Here is a 22,444-nt window from a genome sequence, read left to right as displayed (position 1 = left end):
TGCTATCCACCAAATGCTAATGTCTGTCACAGGTCCCCTATGTACAGCTGTCTGTGCCATACACTGCACAGCTCTGGACAAAGGGAGCAGTTGGCAGAATTTTACAGAGCACAGTCTGCACAAGTAGATTTGTAGCCTTGACTTTTCATTGATGATTGAAAATATCTGATATCTATCTATCTATCTCTCTACCTACCTACCTATCTTCTATCTATCTATCTATCTATCTATCTATCTATCTATCTATCTATCTACCTATCTATCTTCTATCTATCTATCTATCTATCTATCTATCTATCTATCTATCTATCTATCCATATATCTATGTGTTTGTATGTGCGTGCCACATGCACCTGGATATCGTAGCACACATGTGGAGGTCAGAGAACAATTTGCAGGAACAGGCTTTCTCTTTCTGACATATAGGTCCCGGAGACTGAACTCAGGTTGTCAGGCTTGGGGGCAAGCTCCTTTACCTGCTGACTTGTCTGGTTGCCCCTGTTTATTCTTTTATACATTAAAATACAGCAACACACAGACTCTCTCAGGGGCTAAAGTACACTTACATAAAGCATTCAGCATAGTAATTGGCTCACAGCGAGGGCTTGGAGATTGACGGGACTTTCAGATTATTTTTAAAAATATAAATATTGACAAGGCATTTTTTTCCTCTAATTTTAAGATCCCGGAACAATGCTGTCTACGTAGACGCCAGTCCCTAATGGCCTCTAAGCCTCTCAGACATGCTTGTCTGACTTGAGTCGTGCTCTGGGTATAGGACCAAAGACTTTATACTACTGCTCAAGGTTGATGGATACACAAATGGCAGTATGTACTAGTTTAGGTAGCATATATCTACGAAAATTATTTTACTTATTTCCTTTTATTTTAGAAAACATAGGTGAACTTGGAACAGTGTAATGGAAGGCCACTTGTATCGCCTGTCATGTGCAAGTTACTAGGTTTAAAATCCACTACCACAAGAAAGAAAAGAGAATGCTGCAGTCTTCATGCGTGACTGCAAGAAGCATTAGCACACGTGTACGGCTGGCCATGTGTAGCACATGGTCCTAGGGACAGCACCTTCAGAACTTTAGGGCCAGTTTCAGTTCACAGTACTGACTATATGTTTCCTTGTCTGATCTTGTTTTAAACCCAAACAACAAGACCTCTAAGTTCAGTTGGCCAGAAACCACAGCCCAGCCATCCTGGGATCCCAGTAAACCTGTCTTCAGCCCTCGAGACATCACAGATGGCTTAGATTTTAGAGCCCTTTTTTGCCGGGACCGGAATCTATGTAAATCTCTCCTGAGGGGAGACATTAGGGCAGATTGTAGCTTTGCCTGGCTTGGGGCTGTCACAGGTGTGGGACCCTAAGTGGGGCCGGACCCTAGGACATCTGGTGACCCATGTCCTTTCTTCCTACTCAGCCTGCTGGATATCCACTCTAGAGACTCTTCCTTCCTTCCTTCCTTCCTTCCTTCCTTCCTTCCTTCCTTCCTTCCTTCCTTCCTTCCTTCCTTCCTTCCTTCCTTCCTTCCTTCCTTCCTGGGGCTATGTTCCACTGTCAGTTTTGATCTCCTGCCCTGCCTGCCTTTCTTCCTCACGCCTCATGTGCTCTCTTGACGTTGCTTTATTTAAGCCAAACAGACCTGGATTCCAGTTCCCTCCTGGCCCACTAACTAGCGATATGACAGCTTACTTTTCAACGCTCAGTTATTCTACCTATGAACAGTACCTATTTCAAAGAGTTGTTGAAGATGAAATGGAAGAATTCAAATAAAATGTGCCTTATTTATTATTAAGTGTCTGGGAGCTTGTGTCTGAGCTGAGATCACTACTCGGTTGTAAGTCTAAGGAATGTTCACTTAAGAGGCCTAGGAAAAGACCAGAATGGTGAGAACTAAGAACGCCTGAAGGGGGAGGGGTGGTGCTTACACACAAGGACAGCAAATGACAGAGACAGCGCCCCGAGCAGGCACAGAGACCCCTGGAGTGTTTGCTTTTAAAAAAATCATATTTGATATTTTTGAGTTGCTGGGGCTCAAATTTAGAGGCTTGTGCATGTTGGGCAAGTACCCTATGACTGAGTCACACCCTTGGCCCTAAGGAGTGTTCTTTAAGAGTTGACACAAACACTTTGAATACTGCCATCTCAGTCTGGCACTGTAAGAAGTCACCTGTCCACCCACGTTCTTAGATCCCGACATAGGTTAAAGGTTTGGGTCACTCACATCCATGGGGATAGAAAACCCACGAGCATCTATCTATAAGATCAGAAGCCCTTCACAGATTCCCTTTAGGGGAGAGGCCCACGTGATGACTTATCTATCACGTGCCTTCCTGCACAGCATCCCAACCCTTGCCGGGGTCCCGAGTCTCCTACTTTTCTGTGAAGCTGAAGACGGCTTCTCCCTGCAGACAGACCTTGACCCATTCACATATCAAAACCCCTGTCTTTCTGTGGTTCAATCTCAGGCATAGTTCTTAGAGAAGAATCTGCCCACGTCAAGCTGGCCACCTTGCCACTCCACTTAGCAACTCCCTGGGAGAGGGCACTTCAAGGCCACTTAAATGTGGCCATCACTTCCGAAACACAGCAAACCTTCCTTTTCATGCTTGGTGTTCACACCACACTTGTCACCCTCACACTTTGCTGCTTATTAAAATCCTAACTATTTTTAGGGAGAATAATTTATTGCTCTAATTTATGGGCTTAAAGAACTTAAGGAGAGCAACTTGCTTCTCTGTTTGTCTATTTGTTTGAGACAGGGCCTCATTCTGTAGCCCAGACTAGACTGGAATCTACTCTGTAGTCTGTCTCAGCTTCTCAAATGCTGGGATTATGGGAATGTGCCACCACACCCAACGTATCAAACTTCTTCTAAACCTAGCCTGTTTGACCAGGAAACTCTACACCAAAGATAACCCATACAAGAATCATCTGGGATCATTTTCAAGGTCTCAGAAAGCAGGGGGGGGGACTTTCTTTTTGTGTATGGAGGAGCCAATCACAGCTTTCCTGCTGTGACTATAACCACTGTCTAGAATTTTTTTACACACCATAGTGGAGGCCTAACTAAAAGGATCAACCTGGTCATGAGGCCAAACGTTCATCCCATGATCTACCTATTCCCATCCCGAAGACCAGACAGCCAATTATAAACTCTTTTCCCTCAAGGAGACTTTCATTTCCTGCTTTCCCAGGGAAAAATGGGGCAGGCTGGACCACACTGGGGGTGACAAGAACCTGCTGCCAGTGCCGATCCTTCATGCCGGGGTTGCAGGAGATGTTGAGGACAGGTATGTGCTGCTTGAACTTTTCAATCTTCAACTTAACGTTCTCTGCTAAGCGCCGGGGAGCAGGCACATCTAACAAGGACTTGGTCAACTTGTACGTCGTCCTCCACATGTTCCCAATCTCCTCTGCGATTTCCTCGGCGTTCAATAAAAGGAGGGGGCCTGGAACAAAGAGAAGCCCAGACTACGATGGAGATTCCGGCCACGTGTTAATTCCCTGGATTTGAGAACCGTGCCGGTCCTGATGAAATGGGCTTGGTCTTTGGGGTTAGGCCTGGATCTAAATGGCTGCCTCTGCTTAGCCAGTAGAGCCTCCACATTGTCACCTGCCATTCATGGACTCCGGAAGGGTGGCTGGAAGCAGCGTGAGGCAGTCTAAACAAAATGGCAAATGCCACTCTGGGCACATCACGTATGTACACTCAGGGAGTTAGTCATTCTAATTAGTTTTAAATGCCATGCCAGTAGAATTAAAAGGATCTCAATGTGTTGTAACTTAACAGTCTGGGAATGGGAGCCCTCTAGAATTCTAAGAAGATAATATATAATATTATAATTAATATAAGCTTGAAATTATTGAACAAGGCCAGAAAGAAATACAAAGACTCCAGGCTCAGTGGCTAAAGTGGGGGTTGGAGATTGGATCCCGAGAACCTTGTACAAACAAAACAGCAAACAAACCAAGCCGAGTACAATGTGTGGCTGTAACCTCAGCACTGAGGTGGGGGAGACAGGTAGATTGTGGGGCTCTCTGACCAGTCAGTCTAGTCAAGATGGGGGCTGGGGGTTCAGTGAGAGGCTCCCCCCATATACATACACTTAAATAAATGACATTTCAGTTTTTAAAGTACTTCAAAACATTAGTTTCTTTCTTCTATTTTTTTTGTGTGTCGGGGTTTTTAAGCATTGGCTTTCTCATTCAGTCCAAATCTTCCCTTATTCCCATGGCAACGCATTGCTTCCTGCATTGTGATATAGCTAACTGATTCCTCCTAAGCACCTTCCAACCCTCGGGGCTGCCTAGGCCACATGCAGCTCCCCTCACTAAATAGGCCTCAGTAACTCGAGGCATTTGTGTCAAATCACTAGAAAATTAAATCTTACGAGAAAAAGTAAGGACTAGCAGAATAGTTGGAACCAAAGCCACTTCCATGGTGAGGGGTGGCTCCCACCTGCCAGGTGGACCGGATTAATGGTGACTTTACCAGCAGGGTGAATTTCAGGCTAAGATACAAAGTCACTGTTCCCTCTCAACTACAGAAGAGACCCTCTTCTCTCAGGCAGTGACACAGCCAAGAGCACAGATGAGGCACAGAGGAGGGCTTCATTCAGGAGAGATTCCCAGGGAACCACAGCACAGGGAATTCTGCTTCTTGGTACGCACTCAACTTCAAATGGAAAATGCGAAAAAGCGCCTTTTCTTTTTTAAAGCTGAAAGTAAGGCAATATTTGCAACATCCAATAAGCAAACGCCACTTTCAAAGTTGTCTTCTTCAGGTTGGGAGGAGAGTGGGAGACGGGCACTCTCCCAAATCGCCAGGAGAATGAACGACAGCGTTACTTCTCGGGACGACAACAACGAAAGCCAGGTGTCCCCCGCGAGTCATTTTAAAGATCTTAGCAATTTTCACAACACGCCTTTTGGATCTTAGACATTGTGTACTTAGGAATTCATCTTAAGAAACACAGCCACAGAAGAGAACAGGAGCGATTCTGACCAAAACACACTATGAACACATATGAAATTGTCATAGAATGTATACAAATGTTTTCAAAAGGAAAGTCACCATAATTGCTGCCGAGAACCTCAGCAAAGACGCCCATCCAGCTGGGTTTACTGTGCGGAGCCCTAGAGATGAATGCCAGGCCTCTGATTTTATCCTTTTAACACCTTCCCAGAGACGGCATCCAGGGTCCTAATGAAAATCATCTGCTTCTCAATAAATCGCCTTTCTCCAGACCCATTTTTTAAAACCCATACTGATATAATATCTTGTAGACTAATACAATAATATATTACATATTTACTACATACATACATCATATATTGTAAATTATAATGTACAAAACTAAAATAATATATTCTATTATATATATATATATATAAAACCTATACAATATACTATATCGTAATATAAAATAACCCATACCGAATAACTAATGTTCCCATGTGGATTCTAAGTTGAAGGAGTTTTTCTCCCAGCAAATTTGCCACTTCTCTGTTCAATAAGGCAAAGCCTACCAAACTGCTAGAACCAAAAACCCAGAAGCCACCTAGGGTTTTCCCTTCATTCTCTCTGACTCATGTGTCTTCTATGCTCTGTTGATCCCACCCACACCTTGCTCCCTTGGACTCCAGAGCTGGGTAGTTTCTAGATGCCCATGGCACTCTGGCCCTTCCTAAAGCAGCACTCAGAGGCACTGTTCTCCATCTCTCTCCTCTTGTTGGAATCATCACCGTGACAAAGGCTCTGGGTGCTGATGGAATTTAAACCTTGAAATAGGTCTCTTGCTTTTTGGTTCATCTCCCCTTGTTATTACATCAGAAGATAAAAACTATGACTGTCCTAATCCGGAGTCCTGGAATCCAAAGGACAAAGGTGATTTCAGAGCTGCCTGGGTGGATCCACATCGTCCCCACCTCCATCCCCGCTGCCCAGGCAGGCTTAGAACTTGGCATACCGTTCATCCACTCCTCCGACTTAATGCTGAACTCGTAGGCTGTGACCCACAGCTGCTCATAGGGTATTTTGTTGACCATTAGGGTTTGCAGAAGAGGGAAGGAACTCTTCTCTTTCTCCAACAGTTCTTCCTCCTTGTTGATCAACTGTAAGAAAAAGAGGAGGCCGTCTGTTGGGTAGGTGGATCTCTTGAACCCAGGAAACCTCCAGGACAACTTCCTCAGCACTGAAAAGGCCAGGCGGAGGAGGCCTGCATTCAATGGGGTAGGCTTAGCGGGCAGGTCCTTGTGCTGTCTCTGAGGGCCATGGTACCTGAGATCTAACTGCTGGAAATGGATAATTTGAGTCTTACTGTTTCATCTTTGTTTCTAACATACTCTATTTTCATAGACATCTCCATTTTCATAGTTTCTACATGAAATTTAGTTGCTCATAGGACTGTTTACCAGCCTTCTTACACTCACTTGCTTCAGAGGGAAGAACTTTAGTGTTTTGTTCAGACAACTTGCTAATTGATCTTTGACTTTTGGAGGCTCCAAGCCTTTTCTATTTACAAAAGTGGACATCCATAGGGAAAACAAGCGGCAGAGGTTTGTTCCAGGCACTGAGACAGCTCCATGAAACCCTTCTCAGCACACCATGGATACACAACACACATAAGCGGTTACCTTGCTGTAACTTCTTTGGGTATTTCATGACTTCCAAACACCTGATAAAAATGTAAACACCATGTGGAAAAGGTAGTTGAACATACTCCTGAAAGAATGGGCCAAGCAAACAATGGTGTGTCCCTGACAGGTGTCGTGTTCACAAACTAAGAACCTGAATGACCAGACCTTAGAGTCCCAAGTCCCCATCACAAGGTTCCAAACCTCAAATTCCGTCAGTGCAAGATCTAGGTTCTTGGAGAGTTCATGAAGCTTTTCCACGTTATTCTTCATTTCTTCTGTGGTCATCACTTCACGCTTCCGGAAGGTTTCCAGTTCTTTGCCATAGCCTTCGAGTCTCGACTCAAATTCTGAGCACCTGAAAGTGAACACAGTCCCATCACATCTGAATCTCCATTATTGGTTCTTTCCAGGTTGTCAGCCTGGGAAAGATTTGTTCTTCTGACACCCCCCCAAACTCTGCATCTATCTAAAAGCAAACGAAGAAAGAAAAACACAAAACAAGTTAAGACGCCCACCATCCATCTCCTAGAGGTGCTGCTATGAGCCTATTGGTGACTGAACACTTAAATGGAGACTGCTTGTTTGTTTTCTGACTGCTCAGACCTGAATAATCACACAGAAACTATATTAATTACAACATTGTCCAGCCAATTACTCAGGCATATTTCTAGCTAGCTCTTACATCTTGAATTAATCCATTTCTATTAATCTATGTATTGGCATGAGGTTGTGGCTTACTGGTAAGGATCTGGCATCTTTCTCCTTCAGCAGCTACATGGCGTCTCCTTGACTCCATCTACTTCCTCTCTATATCTCTGTTCAGATTTCCACCTGGCTTTGCTCTGATAAACCATTGGCTGAAACAACTTTATTCATTAACCAATAAAACAATACACATACAGAAGGACTTCCCACATCATGAACATGCCTAGAAATTTTTCCTGCCTGGGGAAGTACATGCTCGAGCATGTGTTTTATGCAGTGTTTCTTCATTCCACTGTTGGATATTTACCATCGAGGACTGATACCTCCCAGAACTAGGCATCGGGAAAGCATCTGTGAAGTGTGCTATTCATCTCTATGCCCTATTGGAACATGTATTTTAGTTGGGAGGGGATTTAGACAATAAGTATGGATGGGTGAGTGGGTGGATGGATGGTTAAATCCAGATTATAGATGGATGAATAAATCCAGAAATATATTTCTGATAGTAACAACTGCCCTAAGGGAAACAAAACAGAGCAAAGTGAACAGCCTGCCTTATGTAATCCACTCCAGTTGGAGAGATTAGAGAGCTTTTCCCAGATCTGAGACTTCACCTATATGAACAACAAATCTAGTCTCCATTTGTTTCTTCCTTTACCCAATTTAAGCAGATGATCTACTGTTGTGTGGGTGAGATCTAGAGACCAGAGTGCTTGACTCAAATGTTTCTGTTGATATTGATTAGCTATGTGGTCTTTGGGCACATCACTTAAATGCTCTATACTTCCATATATGTATACACACACACACACACACACACACACAGCTAAGTAACTAAATAGAAGTTAATATAACATTGTCTAGAATTGAGCTTGGTTATATCTCTTAATAGCTAAGTAACTAATTAGAAGTTAATATAACATTGTCTAGAATTGAGCTTGGTTCATTACAATCTCTATGCAAGAATTTGCTCCCATTGATGACAATCTATATATTTTCTTCATTAATTTCACGCGTTTCTAGCAGTTGCAGACTGTCTGGCATACAGACAGCAATCAATGCTCATTAAAGGAACAAGAGAGCTTGCACAGCATTAGTGACAGTTCGTAGGTTGTGCTCTTATCCTCTTAGAATCTAAATCCTGCTATAACAAGTTTAAATATTCTTTCTTTTCCCTCCTAATAGTACTTTAAGAGAGTTGCTTTGAGAGTGGTTTGGTTTGGGTTTCATCTCTAATTGCGTCATGTGGGAAGCAGTCTCAGCTACGATCCCTACCTCTGGTTCCTACCCTGTATAATTGGCTCCCTCGAGTTTGGGCCATGTGGTAATTCACTTCTTACAAACAAAATTTGGCAAAAGGATGGATTGGCCCCCTCAAGAAAGTTCCCAAGAAAGCCAATTTCTATTTCTTTTGCTCACTCTTCCTCTGAGGGAAAACAGCTCCCCCGTGGAGAGGTTCGTGTGGGGAGAAGCAGAGCCAAGGGCCAGCATGGTACTCAAGCCTGCTAATGACCATGGGAGGAAGCCCAGAACTGGATCATCAGCTAGTGGGACACCCCAGACCAGCCCACAGCCTGGGCTAGCATTCTGACTCCAGCTTCCCAGGAGACCTGGTATCAGAGACATATAGCCAGAAATACAGCTGAGTGGCTCTTGGGAGATCTGACCCAAAGACACTGTGAGAAATCCTCATTGTTTCAAGATGCTATGTTGTATTATGTCACCATAGATACCGAATGTATACAATTATATATTTTCTGTTCCTTCTAATTTTTTGACTCCTGAAACATGGCCATTTTTTAATGAATATCTATGGGCATTTAAAAATAGAGATTTTGTACTGCAGGGTACAGTTTTGGGTGCGCTATTATGAACGGAAGTCACTGGAAAGAGCCTCACCTCTCACTGACCCTTCTCTGCAAAGCTGATTAACTGATTGAAATCTTAGTGATGGTGGAGAGATCGAGAAACGGCAGGTCCAAAGTCTAATTATAATTCCTCCTGGGCTATCTCTGGTTCTCTGCTCACCTCTGTGTCTGACCTAATATCCTTGTGACTAGACCTTTTGGAATGCGTTAGCTTCGCAGAACACTAGATTCCACCATCCAAAATGTTAGGACTCTGTCAGCACCAGGGCTGACAGCACAGGTTTCTCTACTTTCCTGTAAGTCCACCCCCACCACCAACGTATCTGAAGAGAGCCTTGATTTATAACTTTCTTTGCCCTGTCACTGTGAAAACTTCACTGAACTGTTACCACATGGGAGCACAGAGTCTGGGGTACCTCGGGTCTGTGCTCCCCAGCCGTGATCATTCATTTTTGGTTCCAGAATAAACGCTTCTCATCCCACAAGAGGTAGAAGCTGTGTTTTCATGTTGATATTATCAGTGTGGAGAGAGAGTGGGAGACATGCCCTGCCAGTTAGTCAGGATTACCACTTATTCCATTATCTCTGCATCCAAGTTACTCTTCCGTTTGAATTATATGCTGGTTTATGTAATTTACATATAAGAATTGATGTCTGCTCAATTTTCTTTTACATATTTAAGTAGCCATCTTTGATCTCCTGGTTTCCCCAAAGTGTTACTAGCTAACTGGAACAGTAGAGCACCCTCCAGCCCAGGGGAGGTATGGCTTTATCCTGTTCATCGTCACAGCCCCTCTGCCACCTTAGTTCTTCTTATCATTCCTCCTCTTCACATGGCCCGGGCGGCCACTACCATAAGGAGAGCAGAGGGAGAAGTCTATCTTCTGAGAGGCCAGATCGACAATGAAGGGCAGGATGTGTCTTAGTTAGGGTTCCATTGCTGTGAAGAGACAGCATGACCATGGCAACTCTAACAAGGAAAACGTTGAACTGAGGTGGCTTACAGTTGAGAGGTTCAGTCCATGATCATCACGGTGGGGGTATGCAGCATGCAGACAGATGTGATGCTGGAGGAACAGCGACATCTTGCAGGCAACAGGAAGTTCACTGACAGTCACTCTGAGGGAAGCTTGAGCAAAAGAGACCTCACAGCCTGCCACCACAGTATCACCCTTCAAGGCCACATCTCCTAACAGTGCCACTCCCTTCGGGGGCCATTTTCTTCCAGAATACCACAGGAAGTTCACCACCTGTTGTGGGCCCTGATCTGGTGCTGGTGGACAAGCACTCAGATATAGTGGGTAGATTTGGCCCAGTCCGTCTTAAAGACCTGGGCCTGAAGCTGCTTCTCTAAGGAATCCTCAGTCTTCAGGCCCACATATAACCCAGTTTCATCTTTCCTCATCCAGCGCTCCAGTGCTAATGAGTTGCTACAGCAGGGCATTACCTTCAGGAAGACGCCATGGGGCCTATTAGTTCAGTGTCAGGAGCTTCTGGGTGGCTTTGCAGGTCTTGGTCAAGGTAAATTTGAGCCTTCAGACCTCACGTGATGTGGGATTTCCCTCTGTATGCTGTGAATACCATTGAGTAATAAAGAAACTGCTTTGAGCAGAGCAGGGCAGGGCAGAGCAGAGCTAGGCGGAGAGGACTGGACAGAATGCTGGGAGAAAGAGGGCGGAGTCAGGAGAAGCCATGTAGCTCCCCCTGCCAGAGACAGACTCTGGAACTTTACTTGGTAAGCCACAGCCTCGTGGCAATACACAGATTAATAGAAATGGGCTAAATTAAGATGTAAGAGTTAGCCAATGAAGCTAGAGCTGATGGGCCAAGCATTGATTTAAATAATACAGTTTCTGTGTGATTTCTGGAGTCTGGGCATCTGGGAACAAACAAGCGAGCTCCTACTACACTCACGTCTGTTCCAGACTCCATGTTTACTTCTCAGCTTCAGTTTCTGATTGAGATGCAGTTTCTTAAAGGATCTCCATGGGGTCACATAGGTTTTATGACAAAACCAGCATGTTAGTTCCCACTAATATTTTTTTTCTCTTGCTCAGTGCTTCTCAACCTTTCTAATGCTGCAATCCTTTAATACAGTTCCTCATGTTGTGATGGCCCTCAATTATAAAATTATTTTCATTAGTACTTTATAACTGTAATTTTGTCACTGTTATGAATCATAATGTAAATATTGGATATTCAGGCTATCTGTTGTGTGATCCTGTGAAAGTTGACGGAGTTGCACCCATAGGTTGAGAACCACCGCGCTAATTGAATAACATTTTCTTTTTCTTTGTATTATTTTTATTTTCCGTTTTCCTCTGTGTATGGTATACATGTCTGTTGTCATACATGTGCGTGTTCACACGTGTGTGTATGCGCTCATGTATGTGAAAGCCCCGATTCATGTGAGGAATCATCCTTGATTGCCCTTTCACCTTATTCATTTAAGCTGCGTTTCATTATCAACTCCAGAGCTTGACAATTTAGCCAGCCTGTTCTGGAGATCTCTGAGACTGAATAATTAAAGGTGGCTGCCACCCACACCCATCTGATATTTTAAATGGCTTCTGGGGATCCAAAGGTCAGCAAGCATTTTAACCACTCAGACATCTAACTGCAGGTGCTGTGGTGGGCACCAGAAGACAACTTTCAGGAGCTAGTTCTCCCTTTCAGCCATGTCCTCTGGGGACTATACTCAAGTCGTTGGCTCTGGAAGGCAAATGCTCTTACCCACTGACCCATCTTGCCAGTCCATTTTTTTTTTTTGACTGGCATGTGATAGTCTTGGTTATATACAGTTTAGGATTCCTTGATATCGATAGGAACAGAAACTATATTAATAGCAAGATTGAATCAATTTTAAGAAAGCATGAGAAACAAAAGACGGTTGAAGGACGCGGTGAAAATGTTTTAGAGGGGCTATCAGAAAGAAGTCTGCCGCTGTGCCAAGCAACACAGTGTCTTAAAAAAAAATAAATGGAAAGGAGAAAAATAGGGCTTGAAGGGGGCCAGGAGACATAGAATAAAAGAAACTGTCGAGAAATAACGGGGTGCAACGTTGCCCGTTTGTTATTCAGGTTCTCATTAGAGTAAGTGGAACATAAAACATTAACCTTCCTGGTACCAGGCTAAAAGTTTTCAGCAACTTCCTACCATGGTTATAAAATGAAATACACACTCGTGAGTGTGACCCTAAATATACCATCCTCTGATTTATGACCTCAGCGGAACAGCGTTCTCCCAGTCCAAGTCTCCCACCAGGGGGGCCGTTTCCCATGCTGTCTACACTCCACCCAGCTGCGCTCCCCTACTCCACGTCTTCGCTCGTCCAGCTACTTGCTAAGTTTGTTCTGAAAGGAGCCCTCTTGCACCAGGCACAAGCTCTATGCTAGTTCCTGCTTGTCTTCTTCAGAGAGCTTCTCCATGCTCCCACTCTGTTCTCCATCTTCCTGCCAGCCTGTCCCTCACAACAGAAAAGGGACTCTGAGAAGAGGCGTGGCAATGGGACCAGGAAGGGAAGACAAGCCGAGAGCCTTTGCCCCTCTGCTCTTTGCCTGGTTGTCTGAGCGCCCGGGAGAGGCATCCTGCTTTTGTTTCTTCCTGTTGGATTCCTCTTTGCCACCTTTGTTTAGCTTTGCTTTGTAATAAGCTGTCATTTCAGAATGTAGAAAGCATTTAAAATATCCTAATGGTGAACGAATTTCATTCATACACTCTTCAAAACCTCGAGCACCTGCCACTTGGAAAGCACAGTGCTGTGTCTAAATCCTTAAGGCTTTGTACAAATCCACCCCCCTGAGCCATTTTCCCTTCTTTTTCTTGATACCAAAGGATCTTTCATCGCACTCCAGGGGAGAGAACAGCTCCCACACTCATGTCTCGTCTGTCGTTTGTACTGACCACAAAATCTACAACAGGATTGATCAAAATGGGGAGTGGGGCCAAAGCTGACTGTGCAGTCACCTGTACAGGTACATCAGCGACTGTCTTTTTACATTACCAAATGTCTAAACACTGTATCCACATAAAAGAGAAAAATCTACAAAAAGTAGTTATTAATTTCCTAGAGGACAGCAACGCACAGACTTGATGTCCACATTAAAACATTGCCAGTGTCATCTTCTGTGACTTTGCACAACTGCTTAGCACATTATAATGTCTAAGGTATGTTTTAGCACATGTAAAAATCACATAAAATGTATTTCATATGATAATACATTCAGAAAATTATTTTGAGTAATGGAACTGTCCCTGGAACCATTGAAGTCCAAGTGAAGATAATAGAGAAATTTAAAGTGAGCGATTGGCCACAATCCTGGCAGGAAGTAGAATTTACTCTGAAGAACAAAGTAAGAAACTTCAGTTAAAGACTCCTACCAGGAGTAGATACAGGTAGGGTTAAAGGGATTTATAGTTTGGGTCTACAGAGTCCAGCACCAGATGTTTTAAATGCTGATTCTCCAGTTGGTGGCGCTGTTCTGGAATGCGTGGAAACCGTGAATCCTGCCGAACTGATAGAAGTCGGATAGCAGAGGTGGCCTTTGAAGGTCACAGCTCAGCCCTGGGTCCCTGCTTTGTTCTCTTGCTTCCTTGTCTATCATGGCAAGGACAGCTTCTATCACACACCCCTGCCTCTGTGTGAATAGAACGGTTCTGCCACGCCTTGCCCACCACAATTGACTCAAATCCTCTGAAACCACATGCTGAAATAAATCTTTCTCCCCTTACGTTGTTTCTGCCAGACACTGTGGTCATAACGCAAAAGTGACGGGCACAGTCAAACAAACGCAGTGAGGTAGCTAGGTTACGACCCCTGTGACTGAGGGGACAATGTGAACCACGAAGGATCAAGCATTGCCATTCTGAGGGATGCTGATACTGGGGTCCAGGGACAAACACGGCAAGGGAGAAAGAAACTGAATTCAATCATGCTCCAGCCTCCTCCAGGACTCACCATTTGCCAGAGCCCAGCCTGGAGTCAACAGACAAGGGACTGGAAGGAAGCCTCTCAGACAGTGTGGGAGACGAAAGCCGGAGGTGGGGAGGCTAACAGAGAATGCTTGACACTGAAACCCAGAGCTCATATGAATTGGGAAAATGAGGTCCACTACCGTGGAGAGAAAAAAGATTGTTTCCACAGAAGATAGATGAACGCATGGCCGTTCCCCAGCCCTTGTCACTCATGTGGAACAAGGGACAATCAACATTTACCAAAGGGAGGCCTGAGCCAGGGCTGCCTCATTGAGCTCGGGGACTAGTTGATGGGTCCAACTGAGAGTCCCTGCTCGGGGAGGAGAAACCCTGCACTCTTCCCACACTGCAAGTGACAGCTATGGTTTCTCCCAGGGCCAGTCCCTGCACACCCGCACATGCACTGCCTCCATTCATATTTACACTTACAGCAATAACCTCTTTCTCCTCTCTCTCTCTCTCTCTCTCTCTCTCTCTCTCTCTCCCTGTCTCTCTCTCTCTCTCTCCTCTCTCTCTCTCTCTCTCTCTCTCTCTCTCTCTCTCTCTCTCTCTCTCTCTGTCAGGACAGGGTCTCTCTATGTATCTCTGACTGTTCTGGCTGACCTCCATTTCACAGAGACCTTGCCTGCTCTTGCCTGCTAATGCTGAGATTAAGGACCCGTGCCACCACGCCCAGCTATTCCAGTAATATTTTAGCAGTACACCCACAATTCTTTGGAAACTAGGAATACCAAAGAGGTCGCTGTTAGAGGAGGAGGAAGCATGCAGTGTAGGAATGTCCACTCCATGCCCCAGATATGATGTGGGCACAATCAGAATGTCTCATCTCATCCCCTCAGCATGGTGACATTGACTCTAATGTACCCTGCTTTCCAGGTGACAGAGGTGAAGCTCAAAGAAATGTCAAAACAGGCTTGGGGTTTCCATCTGACCATCCAAAACTGGATTTGCTTTCTGGTTTAGCCTGACTTGTCCAGGCCTGAGAGGCTGCATACGCCTGCATGTGGGGCTGTACTGGAATTCCTTGTATTTGCTGCTCGATTTTTATGAAAATCTAAACTGCACTGAATGTAACTTAAAAAGAATCAGCCCACCCATCAGGCTTCACTTGTGGATCTGGAAGACAGTATCTAGTTAAGTAGGGACAAGGCTTTAGGTAGAAAAATATGTCTATTCTTTTTCTGTATTTCTCTGTCAGTGGATTAAAGAATTAATTTTGTAGACAAATACAAATACATATTCATGTCTAGAACACAGCACAGCACGTAGCAAAAGTCCATAATGCGTATCTATGACACACGATGAAGGAACACACGTTTTGCAGCGCGTTAGCACTGAGAAGGAGCAGTGGCAGAACCGGCAGTGGTTCGGTACCCTGTCCTGAAGTTCTACAGCGTCTGCTCTCCAGGGTAAGGCTGACGCTTTTGCTGTTACTACTGTGGAGAATGTTATTACAAGTCAAGCCACTGTTTTTGCCTTTCTTTCTCTGTATCATCACATTCTCACTGTTCAAACCAGAGAGCAGGGAGTGGGGGTTACTACAGTGACACAGTCTAGAGAGATCAGCCCTCTGGGGAACAAAAGAAGTTCCTTCTCCACCAATGACTCCCACCATTGCCCATACACTGCTGAGACAGGCTCTAGACAGAACCAGGCATCTGCAGAGTGGATGGTGTGTAGAAAGCCTGGCCCCATTCCCAAAGTAAGCCCAGACTCCCCCTGTACCTTTTTATTAGGTCCATCTCTGCCTGATCCCTCTTGCTAAGGAGCAGATTTCGGCTGTTTTCAAAGACATCTTCTATCTGGTCAGGCCAGAGGAACAGGGTGCTGTTAAGTTTGATATCGTCATCTGCAAAACACACAGAGTCTGCTGCTGGTCACTGTTCAGGATGTGGGGAATCGATTTAGGAGGTAAAAGATCGTCGTAAGTCCACCTCTGTGGGGTGGTAGTAAATGAATGGAGTCATGGATGAATGAAGGCCAGTGTTCACTGGGTGCTTATTAGAGACCATGTAAGTATGCAGACAGCATTATCACCCTTATTTCACAAATGGGAAGCAGTGAAGTTACGTGGTCAAGGCTGCATTGCTGGAGGTCAGACTTCAGTTCCAAGCCAAACCAATTCCATAGCCTATTTTCTAACTACTCTGCCTTACTGGCTTCTAAGAAGCATCAGAAATGTGGGGTGTAGCTCCTCTTGGATACCTCTCACCCCTTAATCTCATCTGCAACAATGGCAGTAATAGTTTCTGGGTCATCCACGCACCCTGTGCATTATCGCTCTGGTGAGTGAAGATGTGGAGGCCAAATGAGAGTCCAGCCCGTCTCCATGTAGTCAAGGGCACAGCTTCTGATGACTGCTTAGGCAATCACCTTGTGTTCCCAGTCTCTGTCAATGCTCCCCAACACATCCTAGTTTGGAACATGTAGTCCATACGTGTTTCCAGCTGGGAAAAGATTTGTGAAGAACAGAGGGATTTCCCCTTTATAACCTAGCCCTTACTTTAAAACTCCAACTTGATCCAATAAGGCTTTAAGGGACCTAAAGGAGCGGGAACATTTTTTTTCCTTCTAAAGTAGACAGAAACACATTCTAGTCTCTCAAAGACAGGACTCTATTGAGATTAAGGACGAGTGAAACTACCCATTTATCAAAAGATTCTGCATTTGGAACTAGCTGTTCATGAGCCTCAGGGTTAGATGCCAGTATAGGGTGCTGAGAGCCAGAGACAATCCTCTGGGTGTGCACTCACTTAGTCTAACAAGAGTCCCTTTGTGTGACTCAAATCCTGTGGATCAAGGTGTGAATTAGTGCCTCTTGTATATGGGGCATTGGGAAAGCTTTCCCAATACTGTGTAGTGGGGTGCTATGAACCTACTTTCTCCCAAGATTTAATTCCTAAAATATAAAAAACACATTTTAATATTTACATAGGAACACAAGCATGCATATACATACAGATGGTGCAGACTTACGGGGCAAGTCTGCATAATCCATCAGGAACTCGAGTCTCTCACTTGCATCTCTAAGTTGCCTCCTGAGTTTGAACACAGTGACGTCACTGGATTTCCTTAAGTATTCGATGAGGGCCACTAGCTCCGCGGTGTTGGCAGGGATCTCACTGACTTTTTCAGCGATGGTGTTGTACTGATTACAAATGCTACGGAGAAAGAAATGGTCACAGCAACCATCATCACTACCACCACCACCACCACCACCACCATCACCACCATCACCACCATCACCACTACCACCACCACCACCACCACCATCACCACCACCACCACCATCACCACCATCACCACCACCACCACCACCACCATCACCACCATCACCACCATCACCACCATCACCACCACCACTACCACCACTACCACCACTACCACCACCATCACCACTATCTCCACCATCACCATTACTACCATTACCACATCATCATCACCACTACCACCACCACCATCACAGGCACATCTGGTTTTGCATCAACATGGAGGCCCGGGGTTGATGTGAGGAATCATCCTCTATTGCTTTTCTGCCTTCCCAGGCTAAAGGTCCAGGTGGGATACCATACCCGGTTGGCATTTATGTGAGTTCCAGGAATACAAACTCTAGCCCTCACACTTGTGTGGCAAGAGCTTAATCACTAAGCCATCTCCACAGCCCAATTTTTTTTTCTCAGAATTTCTGTACCTGGTATTAGTTTCCCAGTTTACATCCACTTGATACTGAATCAGACGGTCTTTAAGATTTTGGGCTCGCTCACAGAGGTCATGATTTAGGAACAAGGCATTAAGACAGAACATGGCCAAAGGCACGGTGGTGTGCATGGACGCAATTTCATTTCTCCTCTTTTTTATGAGATTGATGCTCTATAGAAAGAAGTACATTCATAGTTCAATCGCAATCAGAGCTCTCCCCATTTCCCCTAGCTTCCCCCTTGGTCGGCACTAGTCCAACACTGAGCTTGTGCTCACTGCAATCCATCGATTGCTCAATGGATTGACTGTACCCCATGTCATCAGGGCATGAAACTCTTAGTGGCATCTCCTACCGTCACAAAATCTTCAATCTCGTGATTTTTATTCAAGAATTCGGTGATGCCTTGCTCTGCCGTGTTATCCAGCAAGTCCTCGTACTTCCTGTACACATTTAGGTATCTTTTGTGTTGGAGAACATAAAACAAAGCACACAAACATAAGTCAATGAGTTGGATAGGCAAGGGCACAGCTAAAATAGGGCACATTTAAAACACAAACTCGAGCCAAGAAAGAGAAATAGAATAGAAATACAGCTGAAAATCCAGGATTTGGGCTTCTGACTCCAATTTTGTGACTTCCTTGTGGCATAAACTTAGAGAAGATACTTAGCTGGTTTTCCTCGACAGGGTTTCTCTGTGTAGGCCTGGCTGTCCTGGAATTCGTTTTGTAGACCAGGCTGGCCTTGAACTCACAGAGATCTGCCTGCCTCTGCTTCCCAAGTGCTGGGATTAAAGGTGTGCACCACCACTGCCTGGTGGGTTTTTTTTTAAGTTGTGTTTTTATTTTAAGTGACTATAATAAGCCAAATTTTATAAGGTTATCATAAACCTTAGTTATAGCAAACTATGTAGACTTGTTACTATCCTGACAAAAATGTGCAACAACCACCAGCACCCTGTCTTCCTTCTAACCCCAAGTTCTGTGCCTAGTTTTAAGATGACAATTTGGAAGTAAGTAATCTGTGGCATATGAAATTAGGTCCATCTGTTTTCAGATCATGTAGGAATGACTGGACAATTTTCTCTAAACTGGAGGATGCATCTAGAATGGTTTGACTTAAATTAAGTTTGAATTAACATCAAGTTGGTACTGAGTAGCTATGAGGAGTGGCTTGGTGGAGCCCCAAGGTACCCAGGCAACCTGGCAGACACTCCGAGACAGCAGAGAGGTCAGGATGCGGTCGGTCTGGAACAAAGTGCATGTATAAGACCCATGAGCAGGGAAGCCCCCCAAATAAAACGCATTGAGGTGATCTTCCAAACACTAGGCTGCTTTCTACACAGATGAATCGATGTTCTCAGCTGAAGTGATTTTGCCCTGCAGGAGGGTTTTGGCCACATCTGGAAACACCTCAGTTGTCACAGTGGGGCAGTTCCTCCTGGCATGCCATGGTCATAGCTCGGGTTCTAGTATACACCCCACCGGGTGTATCCACACAGGGCAGTTCATAGCCCCACAACATAGACTTCTTCCCACTGAAAGTGTGCAGTAAACACATTTTCACCAATTTCATTTGGTGACAAACTGTGATCACATTCACTGGTTTAGAGTGATCTCACAGTGCGCGTGCAAAATTGAATGCCTTTAGAGTTGTGTTGGAAGCTGTCCTACCCTGACCAGAGACTGTTGATTGAAGCAATTCACAGGTTTCTCTCTGGGTGGTGGTACACCATAGTGATATGTCATTTTTGTTTTAATAAATAAAGCTTGCCTGAAGATCAGAGTGCAGAGCTAAGCCACTAGAGGCCAGGGAGTGGTGATACACACCTTTAATCCCAGGACTCAAGGCCACCCTGGGCTACGGGAGATTGTATCTGTCTAAATGAGAAATAGAACTCACACAAAGGTGATCCCAGTACGGAGTCCCACACCTTTAATTCCAGCACTAGGGAGGTAGAGACAGGAGTGATATGGCTGGGGGCGGGGAGGAAACAAGTGCTCAGTGCAGTCATGCTGAGGGCAGGATCTTCTCTTTGTTTGTTTGAGTCTTGATAGAGGTAAGAACTCTCTAGAGGCTTGGCTGCTTTGCTTTTCTAATCTTCACCTTGAACCCCCATATCTGACTCTGAGTTTTTATTAATCCTGCTACAGTATATACCTGCGGTCCTGCTACTCGGGAGGCACAGGCAGGAACAGCATGATTTGGGGGCCAGGTTGAGCTACATGGTGAAAACCTGACTCGAAAACAAATACCTGGAATACACAACAAGTTTCACAGCAGAAATATGACTTTGTTGCCCCGAATATATGCTTGCAGAATATTGTTTTTCTAAATTCTAGAAATATCCAAATATATCTTGGCCTGTGACTTTCAGGGAGCAGAGCAAGATCCGCACCTGAATTGTAATCCGAGCATTTGTATTTATTGCAGCCTAGTGTGGGAAAGTTACACTCTCCTGTCTGTAAAATGGGGATAAAGTCATAAGCAGGGGGGCACTGGCCATTGCTACTCTATGTGCTTTGGGTGTGTGTGGACAGGGATAGCTAAGGACAAACACTCAAAGTCCAACGAGGTGACAAAACTAGAACTAAACCGACTTACTTGTGAGGTCCAACTTGATTTTTCTTAAATACCTCAAAAGTATCATTCACAAAATCAGAAACAAGGTTTTCTTCAGGGTTAACAGTTCCGAGGATCAGGTTATAGCCTTTCAGCTCTGGGAAAAGTATAGATTCCACCTGAAGAGCAGAACACACTCTTAGATGTTGTAAGACACACACAGAAACTAGAAGGCGGAAGGCGGCGGCAAACAGGCTCTCGCGGTGGACTCTTTTCTAGGGACACTGCTTGCATTTATTTTCTCTTGGCTAGTGGTAGAACTAGCCAAGAACACCCTGCTATCCCCAAACTCTCCAACTCTTTCAGTGTCTCTCTCTCTCTCTCTCTCTCTCTCTCTCTCTCTCTCTCTCTCTCTCTCTCTCTGTGTGTGTGTGTTTTCATGGGCTTGGCTCCTGCAGAATCCTTCTGGTACTCACTACCGTATCTCAGGGCCTTCTCTACTTTGCAGATGCTTAGTGACCGGCCTCGGCAAAGACCTTCAGTCTGCCCTCCTAGGCTCCATGCCTTATAAATCACACATCTGCCTTTGACAAGACAGTAGCAGTTGAGGAAGCATGGGAACAGGTGCAAATGACCTTGGTTCTCTTTGGGTGACCCAAAGGCTTTAAATTGACGGGAGGCAACTTCTGTGCTGTGACTGTGTTCATAGACAAAGCCTGAAAGCAAGAGACAAGACTGCCATTGGTCCAGGACCTGGGCAAAAGGGCCTGGGGAAGTATAGCTGATAGCCCAGGTCTTTCGATAGATCCCATGTGGACTGGATTTTGGAGCTTGTGTTGGGAAGAAGTCTCTAGTCAAAAGAGAAGAGAAATTCTTGTGGGGTTGAATGTGGAGGTTCTCCTATGCGGTGTGGACACTGCGAGGTGGAAACAAGAACGAGCCTGTCCTATCCAGGGAACTGTTACTTTCTGCCTCTCCTCCTGGCTCTCTGATTCTGCACTCCTCGGTCTCCCTACCTTGTTCCAGGCTTTCTCCCGTGTGCTTCGCTGGCGTTGGCATTCCCTGCAATGCCGAGTGAGTGGATTCTGCCACAAGGGGAAAGACTGACCCAGCACCCTCTTTCCACAGTCACAAATACACGCTTCTCATTATGAAAGTAATGCGGGAGAGATTCGGGGGAGGGGGCTGGAGAGGGGCAGTTGCGGTGGGTAAATCCTATTTTATTGTATACATATATGAAATTCTCAAAGAATAAAATATTAAAAAGTAAAGGCAATGTAGTGGCATGGCTAAAACACTCATGGAAATTCTATCTATTACATTTCCCCTCTCATTTTATTCAACTTTGATTTCTGCATCTCCTTCACCTCTTTTGTTTCATCCTAGATTACTTCAGCCTTGTCCTCCTGGACGGTACTGTTAAGACCAATGCCCCATAGTATGTATTTTGGTTTCCTTCAGGGCCTCTTTCTCGCTGACAGGCTTCCTTTTTTTTTTTTTTTTTTTTTTTGTAGCTCAAATGCTCTTTATTTTTTATATTATTGCTGGGTCTGAGGAGATGGCTCAGTGGGTAAAATGCTTGCTACACACACACACACATACACACACACACACATACACACACACACACACACACACACACACACACACACACACACAAGGGTCTGAGTTTGAGTCCCCAGAACCCATGTATAAGCAGGGCACAGTGTTGCATCTGTAATTCCAGCACTGGGGAGGCAGATGGGTAGAGTTCATTGGCCCACAGCCCTATCTGCATTGAAGAGCTCCAGATGCAGTGGAGACTCTGTTCCCAAAAAAATAACACGGAGAGAGATGAGGAAGACAGCTGACATTGACCTCTGTCCTCCAGACATGCATACACATGCATGTGTACTTATACATGCAACACACACACACGTACATGCATGCACGCACACACCACGTTTGTAGCTGAGTTTCACCTTGAAATGTTTTCAACTTATTGTA

The 22,444-nt window shown here is 44.9% G+C and overlaps 1 protein-coding gene across 4 annotated transcripts in view; it reads right to left on the bottom strand.

Annotated features, from left to right (window-relative positions):
- Positions 1-22,444, bottom strand: part of Dnah3 (dynein axonemal heavy chain 3) — a 169,217-nt gene that overhangs the window by 126,187 nt on the left and 20,586 nt on the right. For all 4 annotated transcript variants that reach the window (XR_015003061.2, XM_048460341.3, XM_085693001.2 and 1 more), the window contains exons 11-18: positions 20,501-20,637; positions 18,252-18,357; positions 17,891-18,069; positions 17,176-17,360; positions 15,925-16,048; positions 6,854-7,007; positions 5,983-6,127; positions 3,251-3,462 (exon numbers count right to left, since the gene is read on the bottom strand). Coding sequence is in view for 3 of the 4 variants with exons in the window: in XM_048460341.3 (XP_048316298.3) it covers positions 3,251-3,462; positions 5,983-6,127; positions 6,854-7,007; positions 15,925-16,048; positions 17,176-17,360; positions 17,891-18,069; positions 18,252-18,357; positions 20,501-20,637 (1,242 nt within the window). In the remaining variant the exon portion in view is untranslated. The remainder of the gene's footprint in view (positions 1-3,250; positions 3,463-5,982; positions 6,128-6,853; positions 7,008-15,924; positions 16,049-17,175; positions 17,361-17,890; positions 18,070-18,251; positions 18,358-20,500; positions 20,638-22,444) is intronic.

The sequence above is a fragment of the Myodes glareolus genome, chromosome 7 (genome assembly GCF_982192425.1).
Source record: "Myodes glareolus chromosome 7, mMyoGla1.1, whole genome shotgun sequence".
In the NCBI taxonomy this organism is placed as follows: domain Eukaryota; kingdom Metazoa; phylum Chordata; class Mammalia; order Rodentia; family Cricetidae; genus Myodes; species Myodes glareolus.
Note: the sequence above shows the minus strand (reverse complement) of the source record. Positions and strands in the feature narration are given on the sequence as shown.